The following is a 24,431-nucleotide window of genomic DNA, read 5'->3' as shown; positions in this document are numbered from 1 at the left end:
GCAATAAAGAAGAGAGTGACCTTGCCTTTCAAAAATAAAATATTTACTGAAGTAATGTACTGATGTACTGATGTCATAAGCAACCAGTTATTTTGTTTGCAATATATTGTTTGAGAAAATGTAAAAAAAAGATGCCTTCCCTTTATTGCATTGTATTGTATTCAGTGTTTATGCAAGCCTCTCTCCCTCCAGCTTGACCTCATCAATCATTAGTTTGGGAACATAACCAAGACTTGCAACTCGAATGTCACAGGTTCGAGTCAGCTTGACTGATTCAAGTGATTTGAATGTTTTTGTTTGTTAATTGTCAAAACATAGTAACGCAAACATTGTTAGATTTTTAAAACAGAGGTCACAAGTAGACATCTTCACCTTTTCTGGGTACACTATTTCGACGATATCGTGCAAATGATTGATGAGATCACCCTGCACACTCCCACACTCTGGGCTTGCTTGCACACCACAGGCAAACTAACAAGGTAAACTATCAAAGTCCTTCCCTAAATACAGTAATATATGGGAGAGTGGTCTCGTTCCTAGACACTTCCGCCCAAATGTGACAGCAGCTGGTGAAAGCGGCAACCAATCAAAATCTGACTTTTAATCTGAAAATAGTCAATACATTTCATTGTTGTTGAAAATCAAATCACAAACTCGCTAGTCGAGCCAAAATATTGCAATGCAATGCATTCCGTGAGTAATCCCCACTACTACCTAGTTAACTATAACACTACTGGGCTCACAAAACAAGCTGTGTTAGTTGACTAGCGTGTGTGTCATTGATTTTCAACAACATTGACATCTATTTATATTTTTTCTGAATAAAAGTCCCAACATTTTGTCGGTTGCCGACTTGTTCCGCTTTCACCAGCTGCTGTCACAAATGTGTGAAAGGTCTGGTGGACCAAGACGTCAAACTTGGTCTTCATCAAGCTCATAGAAAGATAGAAAACAGATGGCTCTCAGCCGTTGGCTTTACTTTGCATCAACCCTCTCCCACAGCACTTCCCCCAGAGCTTGACCACCATTTATGATTCTGAGTTACACCTCTCAGCCGTGTGACTTAGAATCAAATAATAACACTTTACTTTAAAGTCATTCCCAAAAGGCCAGGTTTGAACAGCTTGGGGACGAGGTCCATGGGAAGGTAACAATTGTCATCTACTGCCATGTGTCATGTACCTTACAGTATATTTCTGTATCAAACTGTAGGCGAGTCTGCTCACCGATATCACGCTAACTCCTGGCGAGCCATGGCGTGCTAGCACCAGAGATACAACCCAGATACTCTACCAGTGATTACTTCCTGTAACATCCGCCAAGCAGATGTCAGTGCATGCCAAGGCGTGCTCATGCCTTTTGCATATACTAGAAGTAATCATTTAGTTAGTTTGACTGTAAGTCCTTCCTCTTTTATCTACAATAACAGAAAAGAACAAGCCTATAAAAAAAATACACACATAACTTTACATGATGAGGCTTGACCATAACTGGTAATATATACAAAATCACAATACATCCATTTGAATGATTAAGACACCATTGGGCAGTTACAGGGCTACTGAGAGAATCCCAGGCTTGGCAGATTGATGATAAAACAATTAGCAGAGGAATGAGAGAGAGAGAGAGAGAGAGAGAGAAAACAGAGAGAGAGACAGAGACAGAGACAGAGAGAGAGAGAGAAAGAAAGAAAGAGACACGTGAATCAGGGACGTTACCTCTGATTAGAGAGAGACAGAAGGAGAAGAAGAAACAGACACAATCTAAGAGGAGACAGCCGGTCGTCGTCCGTGTTGCACCATCCTCACCATCGCACCACTTGGCTACTATAGTCCTCTGTGGTGGCCACTCCCCCTTCCTCCCCCTCTTCCTCCTCACCTTCCTCCCCCTCCTCCTCCTCCTCCTCCTCCTCTATCCTCCTGTGTTTGGCCAGTGAGGCCCTATGCTGATGCTGCCTCTCCAGCCTCCTCCTCGTCCTCTCCTCCTGGTGCTTCCTCTGCCGGCTGTACTGGTAACGGTGGAGGAACAGCTCCTTGGCGTAGTCGTACAGCTGCACGTCCAGGGCGTTGAGGCCCTCGATGCGGTGCCTGGCCGCTTCGGCGATACCCACACTGGCGGCGCGCGTGCTGTTGATCTGCGTGAAGGCCTGGATGAAGCGCAGGCCAAACGTCCGCTCAAACAGGTACTGCGTCTTGCGCTGGAACTCCGTCAAGCCAAAGAAGGCCATGTTGCGGAGGTTAGCCTTGGCACTGGCCAATAGGACGCGGCCGCGTTCCAACTCGCTTATGGAGGAGACGTTGTAGCAGCCAACCAGGCTGAGGTCAGCCAGCATGCGCACCTGGCGGTTGTTGGCCAGGTTAGAGGGGCAGTCCATGAACTCAGCCAGGGACACGCCCGTCCAGTCCTCTCCGCTGTAGCAGGCAGGAAGCTCGTCTTGGGTGGGTGAGCGGCCATCGCACATGTGCAGGGCGGTCTTCCAGGTGGCGCCCCGCTGCACGTGCTTCCATTCGCTCAGGAAGCGTGACACGGGGTCTCGCAGCATGGTGATGTAGTAGAAGTTCCTGCAGCAAGAGGAGGGTAAGAGGAGAGATGTAAGCACGGGTGCAGTACATTCTGTTATTGAGGCAAAAAAATACATGTCAAAAATACATCCCCTATACCAGATCGGTAGATCTGAAAGAATTGGATAAGATCTTCCATTTCCAACAAATCATACACACGTCCCTAGACGATGTCTTCAAAGTGCAATGTACAAATGTACCCTCACTTTCTCCACCCTCTAGGGGTGCTCGCACATCTGACGGCTGAATTTTAAACCTGCATTGCAGTATGTATCTTGCTTTTTTCGGTTGTCAAATAATATAATAGAAAATGAATGTGTGTGTGTATTGTACATGTGTGTACTGCTGCAGTACTTAAGTTGTGCAGTTATATGGTTGTGTAACATTTGTGAAGTCTTAACTGTAGTGTGCCCAGTGGTAGAAGCACCTGAACTTTTAACAAACCAAAAAACACTTTTCTAGATTATTGTCGTGTTGTTGTGCACATGTATTTGTATTTTATTTGTATATGATGAGTATTGTATTGCATTTTTATATGATGAGTACCACCCTGAAATAAACATATTATGTTTATTTCAGAATGGTACTTCAGAATGGTACTCATCATATAAAAGGCATCTAAAGTGATGCTATTATGCAATTATGTTTCTATCTGGGTAGAGAGTTCCAGAGGGTGGGGGCTGCCACACTGAAGGTACAGAGCCTTCAGTGTGGCAGCCCCCACCCTCTGGAACTCTCTAACCAAGGATATCCGTGACTCTCCAACCCTGGACATATTCAAAACTGCCCTTAAAACCCACCTTTTCACCTTTGCATTCAACCTTTAGTAGCTGTTTCACTGTTTCCTGTTTTGTGTGTTTGTCTCTCTGGCTCTGTTCTGTTTGTCCCATTCCCTTGTAAGGCGACCTTGGGTCTGTGAAAGGCGCTATATAAATGTAAGTTATTATTATTATTATTATTATTATTATTATTATTATTATTATTATTATTATTATTATTATAAACTTGAAGTTGAAGAAAGAAACCACTGCTCAGACATCACTGTGGATCAGATATGGTTGGATCCCACCCTACTGTATGTGCATCTTTGAAAAAGAAGAGATCCAAAGTAAAACCGATCCATGAACATGTAGGGCAGATTAAGAATCTGGGAGGGAACACATGCTGTGTCAAATCTGTGCTCTCCTTGTTACCACAGAGAGATACAGCACCTTCCCAGGTGGGCTGGCAGAGACGTACACCCTGAATGTTTCATGGGGGGGGGGGGGTGATGAGTGTGGGGGAGAAGGCTGAATTGTCGGAGGAAAGGAAGCTCTGAGCTGACATCTTCAGGAGGCTACACACTCACTGAGAAGCAGGGCTTTATGAATTAGACGTTAACGCTCCAACAGACCAAATAGCCCATTTACAAGAAAACTATACACAGTATTGTATTACTTGAACAGTACTTTTATGGTAGTCTAGTAGGGGTGTGTGGAGATCTATCCTTCGGATTGAACATATTGATAACTGATACTACATAGACTAACCACAGAGGAGCTAAAAACGGTCCAGTAACTGCCATCTAATGAGCCATTTAGAACTGTAGATACAAAGCATCCGTGTGCAGTCGAATACACAAAGACACACAGATACACACATAGATACACACACAGATACACACACACACACACACAAACACACACACAAACACACACACACACGCTACCCTCAAAGGTCAATAGGAGATTACTGATAGGTGGCAGACAACCATCGACCGAGATTTCAAGGTGTCAACAGAAATAGATCCTAACAAAGTGTTTGCTCATGACATATAATCCCCCCCCCCCCCGCCAAACACACACACACACACACACACACACACACAGAGCTGCCAACACTGTGGAAATCCATAGTACGTACTGGTAAATGAATTAAACTGCCAGATTTTCCTCACTGAGTAAAGAAGGAAAGAGATAGACACCCACACACACACACACACACACACACACACACACACACACACACACACACACACACACACACACACACACACACACACACACCAAGCTGCCAAGACTGTGATTCCAGGAAGGCCTTTTAGACCTCCATTACCAATCATCTGTGCTGCTAAACCACAAGACAGGCCAATCAATAGGTCTCCGCGCAACCCAACCATTCAACGTCTATCCTTTCATTGTGACCTACTGACATAAAGCAAGAAATGTCAGCCGTCTCCAGTTACTCGTCCGTGGGAGGGACAGAGAGCTTGTGAAGGTCAGGATTGATTGCCGAATTGGTCAACAATTCAGACAACAATGGAGTAATCTTACTGCATGACAGGACATAGCATGCACACGTTTGCCTCTTCAGCATGGTTCATTAGAACCCTGCGATGTACTGTATGGTGTTTCAGTTCTAACCTATTATCAAGGACACTCTAACACTGCCTAGGATCTACCTCTAGATGGCGCCATGTCTGGACTAACCACTTCTAAAGACACAGTAACTATTCTCTTTGGCTGATGAGATGAAATCAATAATGTCATAACCAAAATCAAAATCGTTTTTAATCCAGTCTAATAAACTTAAGTAATTCAGCTTAAATATTATTGTCACATTGTGAGCCTCTTTGTGTTTAAACATGATAATGATCTAAACTAGTGATTATATTTCTCCCAGATGAATTGGCATGACACAAAACTAAACCAATCAAAAAATCCAACCATGGAGCGATCTTGTTTGAATGTCTACTTTGTTTCTGAACAAACACTACAGGGTTTCCCAGGGGCCATATCAGAGGAACGTCTGCTAACAAACTCAGTTGTCTGTGCTTTCACAAATCTACCCAATGGAATTGCAAAGATGTGTGTTTGTGTGTGTGTGTGTGTGTGTGTGTGTGTGTGTGTGTGTGTGTGTGTGCGTGCGTGCGTGCGTGCGTGCGTGCGTGCGTGCGTGCGTGCGTGCGTGCGTGCGTGCGTGCGTGCGTGCGTACGTACGTGTGTGTGACAGTATGTGTATTTGTAAGTTATAAATGTAAATGTCACTTCACAAAGTCATTAATCCCGCTGGGACCATACAAAGTACTGTATGCACTAATAGCCTACTGTAAGTCACTTTGGATAAAACTGTCTGCTAATTGGCATATCTAAATGACCGACTACTGTAAAACCTTGTGTTGTTAAACTCCAAAAATGTTATGCTCAACTATGAGTGCTAGTGTTGGTATAGTTTGAGGTGACTGTACCTTGATGTGACTTTAGGCATGTTTTTTGAAAGACAGAACTATAACAAGAGTCCTACACTTCCATTGTTTTGTTTTGTTTGCGAAAAGCTATGACAAATCATCAACATGACATCAAACCCATGTATTGAGTCCCCTGGGCCCATATCCTACGAGTTACAAAGTCCAAACAACATTGAATATGGATGAGCTATTCATTGAAAAATAAGGAAACATGAATAAAGAAAGTGAATGCATTCCTATGGCTCTCTGCACCTATAAGTGATTGCTTAGCAGAAGTCGGAACGCTTAGTGAATCTAGCCTATGGGGTATATCAAAGGGTGGTGAGTATGAGTCACTAAGCTACCGTGTAATTCATCCAGACAGGATCGTCTTCACTCAAAACACCCCTCATCTTCTGACATGGTCAACTTAGTGTCTACAGTCTCCACCTGTGCCAGGGAGAGAGGCTTCTATTCACCACTAATATGATTATAAAAGTGCACTCTCCATCTTTCTTTACTGACCCTTCTCCTGGGCATCCAAACACTAGATTGACAGCCCACTCTGCCTGCTGTGAAGATGCATGCCTTTGATTCATTTCCCGAGAGATTCATGTATCTGGGGACATCTTTGGCTTATATCGCCATTTCAGAAATACTGGAAAACAGAGAGTTAGAGTATTTGAAAAGAGAAAGGCTGGTGGATTGTAGGTGAGAGCCAACTCAGTGTCGGGTAGTGGTTCCGCTACATGTTAGCTCACCTATTAGTTGAACTACATTTTACAGTAGCTTGGTGGTAGTTAAACTAAATCGTCCTTGTGTTTTCGGTAGTTCATTTCTTTTTTGCCATATAGCGGTGTAGTTATCTGCTGTCACTACTCACAACATTTTCCCTAAAAAATAAAATCATTTAGAATTATGATTAAGTTATTACAATTTGAGTATTCATGTCTCATCATTCATGTATTCCTCACTCTGCCTGCTGTGAGTGTTTATTCATGTTTGGCTCATATCTCCATTTCAGAAATGTCTATGGAAAAACAGAGAGTAAGAGTGTTTAAAAGACACAAACAGAATGGTGTTGGTGGAAGCTCTACTGTTCTAATGTTTACAGCCAGGCTAGGAGACACAGAGGGAGTTTTTCTCCATTTTGTCAGGGATTTGAATAAGAAAAACTAGCAATCAGAGTGGCAGTCCATGACTACTAAATGAACAGAATGGATATCATTAATAAGATTGGTCCTTCATAAGAACCCACCTGGTAGAACTAATTGTCGCTATTAACTCATGGCTATTAATGACGAATGTTTTATGAGGCGAACTTAGAGTTGTTTTCTTAATCACATACTCAACACCCTCAAACCTATATATACACACACTTGAGACCCAAACTCATATTCCATACAGGAATGATATCTTTCTATGAAAGGCATGTTGAAAATGAGGCAATGACTAGAAAACATTCATGTTCACTAGGAGGTGGTTTTGTAGGACCGTAGCTTACAAAACCACCTCCTAGTGAGCATGAATGTTTTCTATATGAGTCATTGCCTGATGTTAGACCCTCCTAGGATGGCCTAACCTTGCCTGAGAGCTGAGGACTTGTGTTAACTCCCCTAATGCCTAATCTTTAACTCAGCGGGCTGAATACAAGAACACAATCTGGGGTTCTAACCGAGTCAGTCATATTGTATCAGGCAGCATTTTGTGGGCTTGTTTGAACCGATGCCGTCCAAAAGGCGTAGCCTCTTCCGGAGCCCCAAGGCCAAAATTCAGAGGCTAACCAACACTACTTCCCCCAGGCGATCAGGCTCATGAACAAGCCTACTGTAGATAATTGACACTATCATCCACAAGCACACCCCATGCATACAGACTACCTACGCTTAACACTAGAACAGCTGTGCCTTTTTTACCTACTATAAGAGCCACCTAGGGAGTCAAATGACCATAGTCTTTACAATAGGAAGCTGCTTTTTACACACAACGACCACTAGTTGGCCGCCTTGTAAATTAGCCTGCCTCCTACACAGAAAAATTGCAAAATAGCTTTATACTAGCTTATCCTGATGTGATTTTGAAAATGTAAGGATACTGGGTGGTAGAACGCACATATCTAGGAAAAGTCATGAAAGGAGGGTCCTGAAATTTGTGCAAAGATATACAAAAAAGAATACATGGCTGTTCTAGTGTTAAGCTCACAGTCACTTTACTATTGTCACTAATGCCCTGAACTATTGACACTTTTTTATTGAATTAGGCCTAGTGCCTTATTGTCGACAAATGGCAAGATACTGCTAATTATAAATAATTGTATTTGTCACTTATGTCCTGTACTATTGTCACTTTTTTCTCTTGAATTATGCCTATTGCCTTATTGTCTTGTGCTGCAATGTCAGGAACCGAAGCCTACGAATTTCACTCTCTTACACTTGTGTAATGTGACGTAACAATAAACTTGAAACTTGAAACTTGTAACTGTTGCTATCTTAAAACAGCATCTCAACAACCCCTTGCTCCTTTCATGGTTTCTCTCTATCTTTCTCTCTCTTCTCTAGGTCCAGGTCACCTTAATCTACAGCGCAAACAGACTCCCATTGATTACCGGGAGTGTGGGGCGAACCTGACTCTCTCTCTGCCTCTCCATCGCCTGCTCAGGCTTTCAAAGAGCCTCACACCAAAGAGGAAATGAGGAACACAAGATCAATATTCTTTAGCGAGACACTTCTTGTTCATTACCATCAAGGACACAGGGCTTTGTGAAGAGCCAGCCAGTTACTGGAAAGCTGCTACAGTTTTCACTGCTACAGTCACTCGTTTAGAGCAGCCCTACTTAATATAAGGAATAAGCCATCAACATGTACTGTATATGGGTGGACTGGACACAGGACGCAGGACTCATTCCAATAGACATCTATGAAACCTTCAAACATTCTTATATACACTCACCGGCCACTTTAATAGGTACACTTTGCTAGTACCGGGTTGGACCCCCTCTTTTGCCTTCAGAACTACCTTAATTCTTCATGGCATAGATTCAACAAGGCACTGGAAACATTCCTCAGAGATTTTGTTCCATATTGACCGTATAACATCACACCCATTTTCGCCCAAAGAAGTCAGCACTTCCTGAAATACTCAAAACAGCCCACCTTGCACCAACCATGCCACGTTCAAAGTCACTTAAATCACCTTTATTTCCCATTCTGATGCTTGGTTTGAACTTCAGCAGATCGTCTTGACCATGTCTACATACCTAAATGCATTGAGTTGCTGCCACATGATTGGCTGATTAGATATTTGCGTTAACGTGCAGTTGAAAAGGTGTACCGAATAAAGTGGCCGGTGAGTGTATACCTAACCTAACCTGTTACTCCTTTTCACAACAAACCCTTAGATAATCAACATAATATATACCCTGGAATATATAGAGGTATGGAGGAGATGCAGGAATCTACAGAACTCAGCACTCAGGGCAGAGGGTGTTGATCATTGTCTAGGCAGGTCGTCACAGGGTATCGCAAATCCAATTCAGAGGTGTCACTAATAGCAAATGCACTAAATTCACACAATCTAAGATGGTATTCCATTCCATTCCCATTCCAATCCAATCTATTCCATGAACTGTGCCTCCAACGTCATGGCAAGCCGCGAACAGCGTCTTCCAAAGATGGCTGTGCAATCCGTTGGCTTATTCCATTAAAAAATAAATGTCCTCAGATGCCTCAGTGTTGTGTGTATGGGATGGCAGGAGGAGACCCAAAGGGTGTGAGGTTCCCGTGTGTATGGGATGGCAGGAGACCCAAAGGGTGTGAGGTTCCTGCAGGACACCCGAAGGGTGTGAGTCGCACACACTTCACACATCTTCATTTCTCACATCACCATCGCACATCATCCCCAGAGAGAAGAGGGAGTATCTCTGAGGGTCATGTAGAGTATAGAGAATATGTCCTTGAATCGTGCGTGAATAGTGTTGTTGCTTCATGTTGACATCCAAAAAGCAGGCCAATGTTAGTTAAGACATTAGAGATGACATCAAACTCGTGTTAGACAACAGTGTGTGTGAGAGAGAGAGAGAGAGAGAGAGAGAGAGAGAGAGAGAGAGAGAGAGAGAGAGAGAGAGAGAGAGAGAGAGAGAGAGAGAGAGAGAGAGAGAGAGAGGGGGGGGGGGTGCCTTATTTCAGGTTTTGCCAAGCCTAATGAGCACTCGCACTGCAGGAATAGACTGAGGACGGGGGGGCGGAACGAGAGAGAGAGAGAGAGAGAGGAATAGCTAGGCAGACAAAGAGAGAGAGAGTGAGAAACCATAGAGGAAGAAGGAGTCAGAGAGAGGGACAGTGGTACATGTGGGTGGCAGGCCTTCTCCTTCCAGATGGGTAGTGGAGACAGGCAGCTCTGGAGGAGCTGAGAGACAAAGCTGCCACATATTTAAACAATACGGACTGTCTCACTGCATTCACACTCACAGCTCTGTCTGTCTGTCTGCCTGTCAGCGTGTCTGCCTGTCCGTCTGTCCGTCTGTCCGTCTATCCGTCCGTCCGTCTGTCTGTCTGTCCGTCTGTCCATCTGTCAGTCTGAGTATGTGTCTGTGTGTTTGTCTCTCTGCCTGCCTGGTGCCTGCTATCCTGCCTGACTGCTTGCAATATATTCACCTGAGAAATAAATGTACTTAAATAAACAAAAGCATGTTCTGATGGTACCACATAAAACCTTCCAAAAAAGAACCAACAATTACTGTGAGATTCTCCTTTGTCCATTCAGACTAGAAACCTTGTGTAATACATTGAAATGGGAATATAATAATACATTTAGAAAATTGAAAATAAAAAAAGAGAATAAAGTGCACTTAGAAGGTGCTCTTGAAGAGAGAAATTATATTTTATATAATGCCCTTAAGAGTCTGATGCGAAACAATGTTACTTTTGTCATTCCATTTCCTGTAAGAGCCAATACCATACCATCACGATAATGACTAGAGGCATGGAGAGAGAGAGAGAGAGAGAGAGAGAGAGAGAGAGAGAGAGAGAGAGAGAGAGAGAGAGAGAGAGAGAGAGAGAGAGAGAGAGAGAGAGAGAGAGAGAATGTATTGGGGATGGTGGAGGGAGTGAGCTTGTAGGCCTCTGTGGCTCAGTTGGAAGCGCATGGCATTAACAATGCTTAGGTTGGGCATGGCATTAACAATGCTTAGGTTGGGCATGGCATTAACAATGCTTAGGTTGGGCATGGCATTAACAATGCTTAGGTTGGGGGTTTGATTCCTGCTGGGGCCTGACCATACTGAAAAAATGCACACACAATGTAAGTCACTGTCTGGTGGAAAGGTCCGTTTTTTGCATATTACGAAAGTGCCCACTCGATATAACTAACAACAGTTTTAGGATCACTAAACATAGGCCGACTATAATTTGTGAATTGGATTCACTGTGTCATCTGCTGTAGGCTACTGGGTAAGTGATACATGGCTTGTAACCAAACGTACATTTTAGGACGTATTCAAAAGCAAGGACTGGGTGATCATCTAATTATGTGGTTTTAGCATGTTGATGTTCTATCAGCAAGTTGTGATGTGCATACCAGTTAGATGTTCATAGCGATGTTCCTTTTAGCTGCTATCTACCAGCAGCTGTTTTCTGTGTGTTTTGATTCAGAGCGAGTTTCTCCAGTATTTGGTTTGAGGTGTGCCAACATTCAAATAAGCATATCTTCTTCAACTATTTTCAACCAGCTTACGTGTCGCCTTTGTTGGTGGTGGCAACAGCTACATTGTTTTTTCCAATCAAATCACTTGGGAATTTGTTTTCGGTTTTGGATTCATTTAGAAGTTGACCTAACACAACACCCTGAAACTGTATGATGAATGGCTTACAGAGCATCAAGTCACATCAGAGCTTTAGACACGCAGTGTAGTACTGTCTCTCTTGTGACTCTCTTCCTTACGGTAAATTGCTGTCGCCTTGTATTAGGGAGCAATCAAATAATTTTACTCTTCTGTCCAATCAAGTGTCACCACCAGAACTGTGGTCTGCTGTGACGTTCATTTGAAGTGGCACCAGATGCTAAAGATTGCCCAAAGGTTAACAACAGTATATGACAGCATTTTAAAAGTTCCCTTTGAATGCTGTGATGCAGAAACTCAACACCTTGGATGACATCTTTGGACTAAATATGGTCAAACATATTCATATATTCATATTTTTGTGAGAGCACCTCTTCCATCACACACAAACAAAGCATGCACATGCACACACACACACACACACACACGCACGCGCACACACACACACACACACACACACACACACACAAACACACACACAATGCATTTCCCCTCCATTACAGCCCCAGCCCACAGGAAAACAGAAGGGGCATGTTACATGATAGAGCACAGAGATCCATTTCAGATGCAGTGAGAGAGAGAGAGAGAGAGAGAGAGAGAGAGAGAGAGAGAGAGAGAGAGAGAGAGAGAGAAAGAGAGAGAGAGAAAGAAAGAGAGAGACAGAGAGACAGCATTGTGCAGTTGTCTCCACTGGTCTCAGATCTGAGATGCTATTCTGGGAGGTAGAGGAAAGCCCCAGGGATGCTGTGGAGACAAGAGTAAAATGAGAATTTTATAGGTACATTGTGTGTGTGTGTGTGTGTGTGTGTGTGTGTGTGTGTGTGTGTGTGTGTGTGTGTGTGTGAGTGCGTGTGTGTGTGTGCGTGTGTGTGTGTGTGTGTGTGTGTGTGTGTGTGTGTGTGTGTGTGTGTGTGTGTGTGTTGGTGGTGGTGGTTAAAGAATCTTAATCCTCAATGTTCCTACATACACTCTGTGTATGTACACTCATCATGTGCTTGACACCAATTCCCCTTCTCTCCTACTGCCTCCACTGCACAACACTAACCAAGGCTGTTTGTTAATGCAGTAATGCAGCTTTGAGGTCATGAACTTCCCCTGACATTTTAATCTTCACAGCTTTTTTCTCTAAAGCTATATGTTCTCGCAGCCTTGGGTGAGACACAAGCAGCACTTGCCTCACACAAGCAGCTGTCAATATCACTACAACAGAGTCTCTACCACGCCATACTGGTCTCTAAAACAGACCACATGCTGTGAAGGCAAAGAGGAAACAAATAAGTAAAAGCAGAAAAACGGACCTCTATCGGAGCCTTTCAAACGTGCCACACATACAAAGCAGACAGGTTACTGCATAAATCTGGATCTCCTCGTTAATCCCCTTCCCAGATGAGATTAGGGGGTCATTCCTAATCTCCCTTAAGGAGTGTGGAGATGAACAGGATCCTCTGTATACCTCAACGGACAATCCATTTCTGCTCTGATTACGCACTGAGGAATTTTACAAAAGAAAGACACATTGTCTGTTTTAGAGAGTGTTGGAGCATAGTACAGCACCGGTGATGCGGACATCATTTGTTTTTCTTCACATTGATCATTGTCCAGCACTAATAGGCATTTCAGAGCATAGCGCATAAGCGCAAGGCTCTCGATTAATCTCAATTCATTCAAATGATACAGGATGAAACATATTGCTGTACTATTACAATGATTTAGTGGAGAGATTAAATATAAATAATACAATTTAAACCAGGAAGGTAAAGGAAAAGGAGCCATTAGTTCTTTGGTCAGTTCTCTGCACCACTGTTTACAGGCCGATCATCTAAAGGATAAGTGTGTCTGCACAGAATAGTTAACAGCTGAACGTGTGTGCATTCACATATCAGGCAATGGAAACCATCAGAAAGCTACAAAAGGAAGAATAATTTGCTAAGAGGTACAGCAGGGAAGACTTTGGAGGTTTGGCTTTGAAGCAATTTTGACAAAAGTGCTTTTCTTTTGCTAATGCATTCCCCGACAATTTACCCATACCACTCAAAATTAATGTCTAACGCTGCTTAACCACCCCCTAAATTGAAGTACTACTTAGTTGTGTTGCTAATGTAGTGTTTTTTATTTGTTTTGTTTTTTGTTTTTACTTAGTGCTTTGTGTGTTGCTGTTTACATTACTCCTCAAATGCAAAGATATGAATCCCTTCTTATGCAAAATAATCTTCTTTTTTTTCTAAAGAGTCGTATGGAACTAAACCCACCATAAGAGGGGTGCACACACACACACACACACACACACACACACATACACACACACACACACACACACATACACACACACACACACACACACACACACACACTCACACACACATTAACGGCAGACCTTTAAGAAATCTCCCCACTAATTAAGCACTAATATCACACTGCCACATCTCTGTTAGCCCTCTGTAGGTTAAAAAAAGGTGAGCAAGTGTCAAAAGCAGGTGGCAGTGGAGCCTGGAGGTGATGGCCCTGGATTAATGATGTGTGCAGAGTGCGCTCCAATCTGTGCCTGGCTGATCCACCCACCAGAATGTCTGGAAGGCGCTCACACCTCAGAGTGCTGTAGCAGATATCTGCAAGCATGAATACACCTAGGCTTGCACCTCCACCAGCTAATCATCACCATGTCCTGATATTTTTATGATGTTTATGAATTTTACTAGACTGCTTTAATCCAATCCATGTCTTTTTTTGGAACCTTAATCAGTTGCTAAATGGTAATGTGAATAGCACTAAGGTTAAGGCAGAACACCTCGATTACTGTTTCAATAACACTGAAGCTCAATAACAGTGAAGATCTCTGAGTAATTTCCTTCTGAGGTAATTGGCCAAGAATTCATACTAGCTAGCCCGTTTACCATCCTAGCAACTGGGAGAGGTCCTCCTTACATAAGACAACCCTCTCTTCACATGGGCATCTTGAGCTAGGGATTTAAGGGATGAAAAACGAACTTAAGAACGGCATAAGATTGATGTCTGAAATGTGCCACCAGATGGGTTTTTTTTTTTTTTGCTCTGGGTCTCATTGAAACATGCCAGAGAAAGAATACAACACTGAATCATCGTGCATGTGCTGGCCTGTGTTCAACACCCATTGGGTTTTTTCCCTCCCCATCCAGAAAACATAAGATAATAATAACAATAAAAGATTATAATAAAACCTCTTTGTGGAAGAAAGACATCAACACACGCTCTCCACACTCTGAATACAGAACTCGTTCCAAATTCTCCCTCCCAAAAAAATCATCATTGAAAATAAGAACCACATGCCAAAAAAACAGTTGTTTTACTTTACAGAATTAATTGAGCACATGGGAACACATGACCAGCATGTGTTCCCATGTGAAATAAATGATGTCCCGCACTGCCTCTCCACCCCTGTGAAGCTGATCATGCAACCGAATATATTATAAAATCAAGCCGAACCGAAGGCGCAGTTGGAACGTGCTGTCAACAGCATGCTATAGGACTCTTTGGATGGCACAGTGCCTTGGTCATAAAATGACCCAGTCCTTGAATAACTCACACAGAGAGCTCTGGCCAGGCGGGGGTAAACAAACAAGGACAGGTAATGTCTGATGCACTGCTACGAGAGGCAGCAGTGAGTGGAAAAGAGGGAGGACAGAAAGGATTGAAGGATGAAAGGAAGGAGGGAATGAAATTACAGAAGTCTAAAAGAGGAAAACACCATAGCCTTTGGGACACAGCCAAAGGAGGTCTAAAGCTCTTGGTTTAGGAACCCGAGGCTGCCTCCAGAGTCATCCGTGCAGGCCTCTCTCCAATGACGCCGCTCTCGCATGACAGGATGAGCAGTGACGGGCGCGACCTTTCGATGTTCAAGTTTGCCGGACTGAAATGCATTCTGCACTTTCTGGAGCTGCATCAGGGGCATTGGAGCTGGCTGGGAATGCCATGCCAATGCCATGCCAATGCCATGCCAATGCCATGCCCTGCAGTCGGAGGGCTGGCAAGACCTTGGTACGTACGGCCTTGGCAAGGAAAGACTAGACCACAGATTACTCTGAAATGACCCGACGGCCACAGCAGACAGATGGTGTTGTTGTCCTCAGTTAGGACACTGACCATGCCCTCAGTGATGCCAGTCAGTGGGCATTGAGAGTCCAACAGGTACATCAATGTTGTCAACATTCAAGTGGGAGTGATCCAGCCCCACAGGTATTGATCACTCTAAGCATACGTTATCATTCTCATCACAAGTGATTCTCAGAATTGTAGGATGCTTTTTTAGAAGACTGCTTTGACAGAAATGCGCTGCCATGTAAATCTTTATGACCTTGAATAACACTGTCATAATCATTTATTATCTCTGACCACTAGATACCGATAAAACATTCGGGGGGATAAAGTATCTAAATAAATATCAACAAAGCTCTTCTATTATCCCTACACTGCATCCTAAAGCTACAAAGAAGGGATCACAAACTGTCCATCACTGAGCAGAATAAAGAGGGAGATCAAATGATTGTCTTTTTAGGTAGCAACGCAGACAGACAGGCAGACAGACATACAGACACACAGATAGACTCATACGCACATACACACACACACACACACACACACACACACACACACACACAATACATTCACACTTGGCCCAAATGGCCCAGCCAATGGTGGTGGTGGTGAATAGCCAAATGTGAGGAGAGGAGAACTTTGTGGGACTAGTGAGGGTGGTGAGGCGAGCCTGGTGAATGTAATCTGAAAGAAAGCCTAATGACCAATACATTGAAGCAACATGGCATCAAGGATTGGAAACGGTTCATATTTTCAGCCATGCTCCTTAATCTCAAGCATTTGTTCTAGCCTAGCATGAAAACATCCCATGGAGAATATTCAAATAATCATAGTCTTTATTTCAGACCACAATGAGTTTAAGCTGGGCCAGCACAAAAGCCTGATGATTTTCCCCCTGAAAAAATGCAAATCATTAGGAAATGGGCGTCAAATCAGGGTGGCAAAGCTTTCTCTCTCTCTCTCTCTCTCTCTCTCTCTCTCTCTCTCTCTCTCTCTCTCTCTCTCTCTCTCTCTCTCTCTCTCTCTCTCTCTCTCTCTCTCTCTCTCTCTCTCTCTCTCTCTCTCTCTCTCTCTCTCTCTCTCTCTCTCTCTCTCTCTCTCTCTCTCTCTCTCTCTCTCTCTCTCTCTCTCTCTCTCTCTCTCTCTCTCTCTCTCTCTCTCTCTCTCTCTCTCTCTCTCTCTCTCTCCATGTCTTCTGAGAGAACACTGGCCCACAGAGCCACTGTATCCCCCTAGGAGTTGCTGCTTCCCACAAAACTGCAATATCGTGTCTCCTGTGTAGAACATAGTATCTATCATGGTGTAAAATTATAATAATGTTGTCATTTGTACAATAATATTCAGTTATGGCGTCTGTTCATCACAGGGTTCCCCACTGCTTCAAACACACATACCTGGATTTCTGAAGAGAAAGACAATCAATTTCAATATAGAATATTTCAAGATAGAGCACCTGAAATAGCTGTAGCCTTAAGCCTATTGAGGAAGTAGAACCTTAAATGACAGCAGATTCATAACTATGTGTAGTATCGTGTTGTATTCTTTCACTAACCTTTAATTATTAAATATTTAAGTTATGGTGAGGTTTTAATATAATCGCTAAACGGGTTTCTTACCTTACCTGCACATGCAATCAATTTGATTATTTCACTGTTGTGTGAAATGTATTTTCATTGTATGTGCTAATAAATAAATAGCCTACAAAATGTGACTGCTCCTGGTGTTTCTGGACACCTCTCGGAAATGAGAAAGACGTCAAATTCGTCTTTAAAGTTTTTTTTTTCTTTTTTTCAGATTTTCGTTTTTTTAGCTAACATTCAACTCGAAGATGTGAAGTACCCACTCGTTATTTTTCCGAACAGTTTTACGTTCATTAAATAAGTGTAATCTATAACACAATGACTTCGTTTCTTGTTGTTTGATGGGGATTCATTATCTTTGATGGGGATTTTCTGTGCTTAGTGATTTCCGGTGTAGCAACTTTCAAATACTCATGTCGTCTTCAATTTGTTTCCGATTTCAATGTATGATGCATCATTTGAAAGCTTACAATCTGTAGTTTAAGCACATGTAAAAGACTGAAAAATGATTTCGCCTACAGGTAGCCCTTTTCATTGGGCTGTGTCACAAATAACAAAATAAATGAAGGCTATGATTACATCTGCAACGTTTGCAGGAAAGGTTCTATACAAATAAATGTTGTTATTATTATTATTATTATTATTGTTGTTATTATTACTATTAGTATTATTGTTATTATCTGCCAATGCAAACAAACTAGACTTCTCACCGTCGGTTCTGCTGAGCATCTTTCTTGTCTTTCTTGTTCATCACAACAGGCACACAGGTGGTGAGCTCGGTCCAGTCCGCGTGCAGACCACAGCTCCAGCCCGTCGAGAACCTGGAGAAAAGCCAAGACTCCGCTTTGCCTGGCCGGTGACAGGTGCATTTCTTCTGTCCGGGCATACAGTCGCATGGCTGCTCCAGACGAATGTTTTTGACCAGGTGTCGTCCAAAAGTAGTTCCTCCGGTCTTTTGAATGTGGAGAAACACGATGACGTCGTCTCCCTTGATGTTGAAGTCCACACGTCGCTCGAGGTCTCGGTCAGTAAAATTGAATTTGGACGGAATTTTAGAGGGACTGTCCTCATCATCCAGGTCTTGGTCCATATTAATGTCGTTCCCTGACGAGTATTGGCGGAACATTCCACCAAACTTATCCCCTGTCCGAAACTGACAAGAGTTGCTGCCTGCTGGGCAGATGTACTGATAGCCGATCATCACGAACAGAACCACCAGTATCGGAATCACAATGAGTTTTTTGGATTTATCCTCCATTGTGTGCGGGGAAAATGATAGTCACGACATTTGGTTAAAAACTAAATCTCTAGGCACATTAAAGGCTCGATTTCAAAGCACCTTCGTGTTAGGCTATGGGTTTCCTTCTTTTTTAATATAAGCAGTCTCAATGCTCAGTTGTGGGGGGCTTTAGTTAATGAATAATTCCCTGGATATTAGGCTGCATAGCCTACGGATGACAAGTCCTCTATTTCCATCGCCTCAGGTAGTTGTCAAACTTGACAAACGGCGTCTCCGTGGGCGCGACGCGCACGGTCTCACCTGGAGAGAGACATATATTCCTTGGCGAAATATCATCTTTCACCCGGCATACAAAACACGAGGTGATTGTGAACTAGTCCCAAAAGCTTTGTAGATGTGTCCTATGTCACGGTTATATTCGAAAACGAAACATTCCCGCATAGACTACCAAGCGGGCGATATGCGCTGGCACAGCCGACTCAGGATCGACTAAATCTGTCCTGAGGCAGCAAACGCGAAGCTCACGTATTGCGATATACTTTGGGTGCGTTCGTAAAAACGCTCTGGAAATCTGATCAACACACATGGAATGCGTCTTGTCCAATCAAATGACTTGGTCCCTTTATGACGTTGAACCCAGTGTGCGCTCCGGGGCTCTCAGAGCGGATTTACGAACGTAGCCTTGGTCTCCACCAATCACAGGCTCCATTAGCCACTCCTCTCTCCTCGCATATTAACCAGTCGTTGATTGTATTATTTTATTTTTTTCAACCTAATCCAACAGGAGCATTGATTCACAGGTCCAACCTCCAATCAAAATAGGTGCATACATTCAGGCAGTTTCGTTAACTTTAACTATTGTGTTCATATTACAGTGCACTAAGTTCCAATACAACACTGTGTCTTGTCTAAAAGAAAAGCATTCAGTGAAACAATTCAATTCGATTGACAGCGTAATTAAACTCGAGCTATCCATAGCCAGACCATTATGCAATTCGTGGGAGGCAATACGTCTGGCTTGATATAGTAGTTTACCGTTTCAGGACCATGGACAGGTCCGACCTGAGAAAGAAGTCGATGACACAGCGCGCCCTAGTGTGTGTGTGTGTGTGTGTGTGTGTGTGTGTGTGTGTGTGTGTGTGTGTGTGTGTGTGTGTGTGTGTGTGTGTGTGTGTGTGTGTGAGTGTGTGTGTGTGTGTGTGTGTGTGTGTGTGTGTGTGTGTGTGCGTGCGTGTGTGTGTGTGTGTGTGTGTGTGTGTGTGTGTGTGTGTGCGCGTGTGTGCGTGCGTGCGTGAGTGCGTGCGTGTGTGTGTGTGTGTGTGCGTGCGTGCGTGTGAGTGTGTGTTTCCTGTCAGAAAGTGTGATTATGTGATAATTTCCCCTGTTTTATCCTTACATTACATTGTTCATGCTCTCACATCATATGGACGATAAGTGCTTACAATAAGCAAAATGCATGTTCTGTAAGCTTTGACCGATCTCAAGCTTTTGTTCTTATTCGCTTGAAATGCTCACCATCAACGGCTTTTATGGGGAGGCACTTTAGTATTCAATTGAATCCTCTTTTGCTGCTCCAGCAAATGACTCCTGCCCTGCCTTGGCAGTATAATCACGGCTTTGATCTGCATCGGTAAACGTGAGATTGTGGTTTGTGTCACAGTAGCTTAGACAAGAGCCCCGTTCAAAGAAATAGCTTTGAGTGCCAGACTAACAGAGGGCTTCAGCTTTGTGTGTGAGTGTGTGTGTGTGTGTGTGTGTGTGAGAGAGAGAGAGAGAGAGAGAGAGAGAGAGAGAGAGAGAGAACTACCTAGGATAACACTGCAGAAATTGTGTTATAGTAAGTGTGAGGCAAAACAGCCTGTTTTGTCCTTTTACAAAGATCAGCAAGTCTGAGCGCTCAGGCAGCCCAACCCCTTATTACCATAAGAAACTGGATTTCCATGTTCCTGTCCTGGGGGCATGAACTTTATGTCATGTGCCTGACTTGTGCTTGGCATGTAATTGCTTTATAAATGCACTATTGGTGTATCTGTAATTTACTATGAAAACAAGATATGTTTTTTTTATCACACTTGACTTCAAGATAATCCTTCAAGTAAAGTGTTGCCAATTGTTGATAATCCCCTGAATTGAGTCAACACTGCCAATATTATGTACATCAACCCATCTCCTTCCCTCTCTCATCCCTCTCTGTTCGGGAGGTGAGGTGGAACAGCCTGTCATTCTGCCTGCGTGGCTGTGGTGTTTATGAGCCAGGCAGAACAGACAGGCCATGAAGAATAACCCCTCAGAGTGCCGACTCAGCACAACACCTCACTGATGATATACAGCCCCAAAGGGCAACGGAGATTTCAGGAAATTAAAATTGGATTTTTTTTTTGGGGGGGGTTGTTTTTTTTCCCTCACTGAAGTCCTGTGAATTGGAGCAGTTCATGGTGACTGTTTGCTTTAAAGAGATAGCCCACTAAAAAGGCCACTAAAAAAATCGATGTTCTAATAAAGAGGAGGTTTAATGTAGAGTGACATCCTTATTCCATGACGTTTGCCTAAAATCAAAACGGATGGACCTGATGGTCAAATTTCCATATTTTATGTGGTAATCCATTTATTTGGGGTTTAGACATACAGCTGGATCCACACGACTCCTCTCAGACATAAAAAAAACAGGATCTAAAAAAGCATCTGGCATTGGGTGATTTAGGAAGGAACTACCTGTTTAATGCTCACATACATCACAGAGACCAAGACAATACACTATGCAACAGGGAAGGAATAACAATTGAAAGTCACTGCTGTCAAAATGGTTGAAATTCATGAATGTCATGAGCACATAGTTTAGAGCAGTAGTCAAGAGCAGATTCAGGAATAATTTAAAACTACAACAAACCATTCTTTTGTGACATCCAGATTAGATTATTGTAATGTCCTTTTGTCGGGACTGCCAAAAAAGAGCTTCCATGGTATACAAATGGTCCAAAAAATGCTGCAGCTCGCATTTTGACTGGGTCAAAGAGATACGACCATATCTCGCCAGTGCTCACCAGGGCCTCCCTTCATTGGCTCCCTGTCCATGTTAGAGCGGATTTCAAGATGCTGCTACTGACATACAAAGCTATAAATGGCACTGCGCCTTCTTATTTAAAGGACCTTCTCGACCCATATGTGCCCTCAAGGGCTCTGCGCTCACAAGGCTCTGCCCTGCTCATTATTCCTAGAGTTAGAAAAAAGTGTGCGTTCTCCTTCCGTGCACCAACTCTCTGGAACCGTCTTCCACTGGATATCAGACAGGCAGAATCAGTGAAAGTGTTAAAAAATAAGTTAAAGACCCACCTGTTTTCTGTTGTCTACATGTCATAGGCTGTGTATTTGTACTGTTGTAATTATGTGTGTTTTTAAATTGAAATAGTTGTTTTTAAATTGTTTAAAATTGTTGTTTTTACCTATTGTATTTGTGCTGCGAAATTGTGTGTTTTTTAATTGAAATAGTTGTTTTCAAATTGTTTAAAATTGTTGTTTTTACCTATTGTGCTTCGAAATTGTGTGTTTTTTAAATTGATTTAGTTGTTTTAAATTGTTTTAAACTTGCTGCTTACCTACTGTAAAGCACTTTGTGCTATACAAATAAAGTTATTATTATTATTAAGCCAACATCCAACATCCTCATTATCATAATCTCAACTTTTCAGATAGGGATGGTACAGTGTTTGAATAAAGTAGGTGTGTGCTTATGAAGCAAACACAAAGAGTAGGCTAGCTTCACCCTTGGCTGCATGTAACAGCTGCATGCAACGTTTGCAGGAAAAGTGCTATACAAATAAAGGTTACTATTATTATTATTATTATTATTAGTGATTGGGTCTGTGAAGTCACCACAAAGGGGAGTCACTAGGCTTGTGCTGTAAACCCAGAGTCCTGTGGAGTCACAGCATCACTAAGTGCCAAGCTTCCGCCACTCTCTGGTCCAGGTCTACAATGGAAAAGCTCCCTCTTTTCTACTTGGCTCGGTATGAAAGTGCTATAGCTCGGTCTCTGTCCATGAGGGCTGCAGTCTCTGGCTGTGTCCACTTGGTGTAAGCCAATTTGCTGGTAAAAAGTAGCTCTACACCTCAGGATCTAAGTACAGGGACAAATGAATGAATGGGTGAATGGGACTGGAAGTAATTGTTGGTCATTGGTGCCAAATTTCATTCCGATTAAGCTATTAAAATAAATAAACCAGAGAGCATATAAACTGTGTGTATATAGGTCGAACGTTTTAGAACACCTTCATCTTTTCACTTTTTATTGAAATGTAGCTAATGTCATCAATAAATCACTCAATACATTGAATTGAGTCCATCTTAAAGCAAGGATAATAATATTTTATGGAATTTTGGAATTCATTTTTTTTTTATATACAGTAGGCTACCAGTCAAAAGTTTGGATTTTTGACTGGTACTGTATAGGGTCTCTGATTTGCATAGGAATCAATTATACTAACACACACACACAGACACATACACACACGTGTGCGCGCACACACACACACACACACACACACACACTTAAATATATGTATACACTCGTTGAACACTTTATTAGGAACACTATACTAATAATGGGTAGGGCCTCCCTTTGCTCTCAAAATGATTTTTCAGGTGCACTTTCAAGCTGTGAATCTCCCGTTCTACCACATCCCAAAGGTGTTCTAATGGATTCAGATCCAGTGACTGGGAAGGCCACCGAAGAACATTGAACTCATTGTCCTGGTCATGAAATCAGTTTGAGATGATATTTACTTCGTGACATGGTGCATTATAAGGCTGGAAGTAGCCATTAGAAGGTGGGTACATTGTGGCCATGAAGGGATGCACATGGTCAGCAACAATACTCAAATAGGCTGTGGCATTCAACTGATGATTGATTGGTATTAACGGGCCCAGATTGTGTCAAGAAAACATTCCCCACACCATTACACCACCTCCACCAGCTTGGACTGTTGACAGGTGTACAGGTGTTCCTAATAAAGTATTCAGTCCATGTATATAGAGTGCCCTCCATAAATATTGGAAAAAATAAGTATGTTGTCTTCTTTTAGAACTGTACGCCAACCGTTTGGATTTTAAATCATCAAATTACTATGGGGTCAAAGTAGAGATACTCAGCTTTAATTCAGTGGGTGTTTTTTCTTCATATTTGGCTCACCATTTAGAAAGTACAAAATGGCCCCTTTGACACTGGGTATATCTGTATACTCTGGAGATGCTCTGCCAGACCTGTACTGCAGCCATCTTCAGTTGTTGTTTGTCTTTTTGCTTAAAATGTTATCATCAGAAAATGCTTGTTCAATTTGATTTAAATCTGAAGATTGACTGGACTAGATAAGAAATGTGGCCCTGGAAAAACTCCCTAGTTGAGTTAGTTGCTATGGCCGACATTGGCCGTATGTTTGGAGTTATTATGTTACTGCATGATGAAACGCCATCCGATTAATTTGGAGGCATTTGCTTGTACTCGAGCAAAAGATGTTTCTGTACAGTTCAGAATACATTCATCAATTAAGACAATTTAGCCAGTTTTTGTGGCAGCTATACATGCCCAAACCATAGCCCACCCTCCACCATGTTTCACAGATGAGGTGGTATAGTGGCTATATAAAGTCAACACACCCCTTCACTTTTTTAAATCCACACACAATAACCCATAATGACAAAGTGAAAACAAGTTTTTTCAAGTTCTGCAAATGTATTAAAATCGAAACACAGAAATACTTCATGTGCATAAGTCTTCACACCCTTTGCTATGACATTTAGCTAAAAAGCAAATATGTCATCAAGAAATCACTCAATAAATTGAATTAAGTTCATCTTAATGCAAGAATAATAGCTTATGTCATTTTGGAATCAATATCTTTGTTTTTATAGGGTCTCTGATTTGCATAGGAATCAATTGCTATTGATCA

At 42.6% G+C, this 24,431-nt stretch overlaps 1 protein-coding gene across 1 annotated transcript; it reads right to left on the bottom strand.

Annotated features, from left to right (window-relative positions):
• Positions 1 to 1,804: 1,804 nt before the first annotated feature.
• Positions 1,805 to 18,514, bottom strand: hs6st3a (heparan sulfate 6-O-sulfotransferase 3a; the record flags this gene model as incomplete). Its single annotated transcript, XM_080527736.1, has 2 exons — positions 17,961 to 18,514; positions 1,805 to 2,561 (listed from the first exon to the last, which is right to left on the bottom strand). The coding sequence occupies exons 1-2, from the start codon at positions 18,506 to 18,508 to the stop codon at positions 1,805 to 1,807; spliced, it is 1,305 nt and encodes a 434-aa protein (XP_080383862.1). The 5' UTR covers positions 18,509 to 18,514.
• Between the last annotated feature and the right edge of the window lie 5,917 nt (positions 18,515 to 24,431).

The sequence above is a fragment of the Nansenia antarctica genome (genome assembly GCF_963989245.1).
Source record: "Nansenia antarctica genome assembly, chromosome: 3".
NCBI lineage: Eukaryota > Metazoa > Chordata > Actinopteri > Argentiniformes > Microstomatidae > Nansenia > Nansenia antarctica.
The sequence above is the reverse complement of the archived record's forward strand: the minus strand, read 5'-3'. Positions and strand labels throughout refer to the sequence as shown.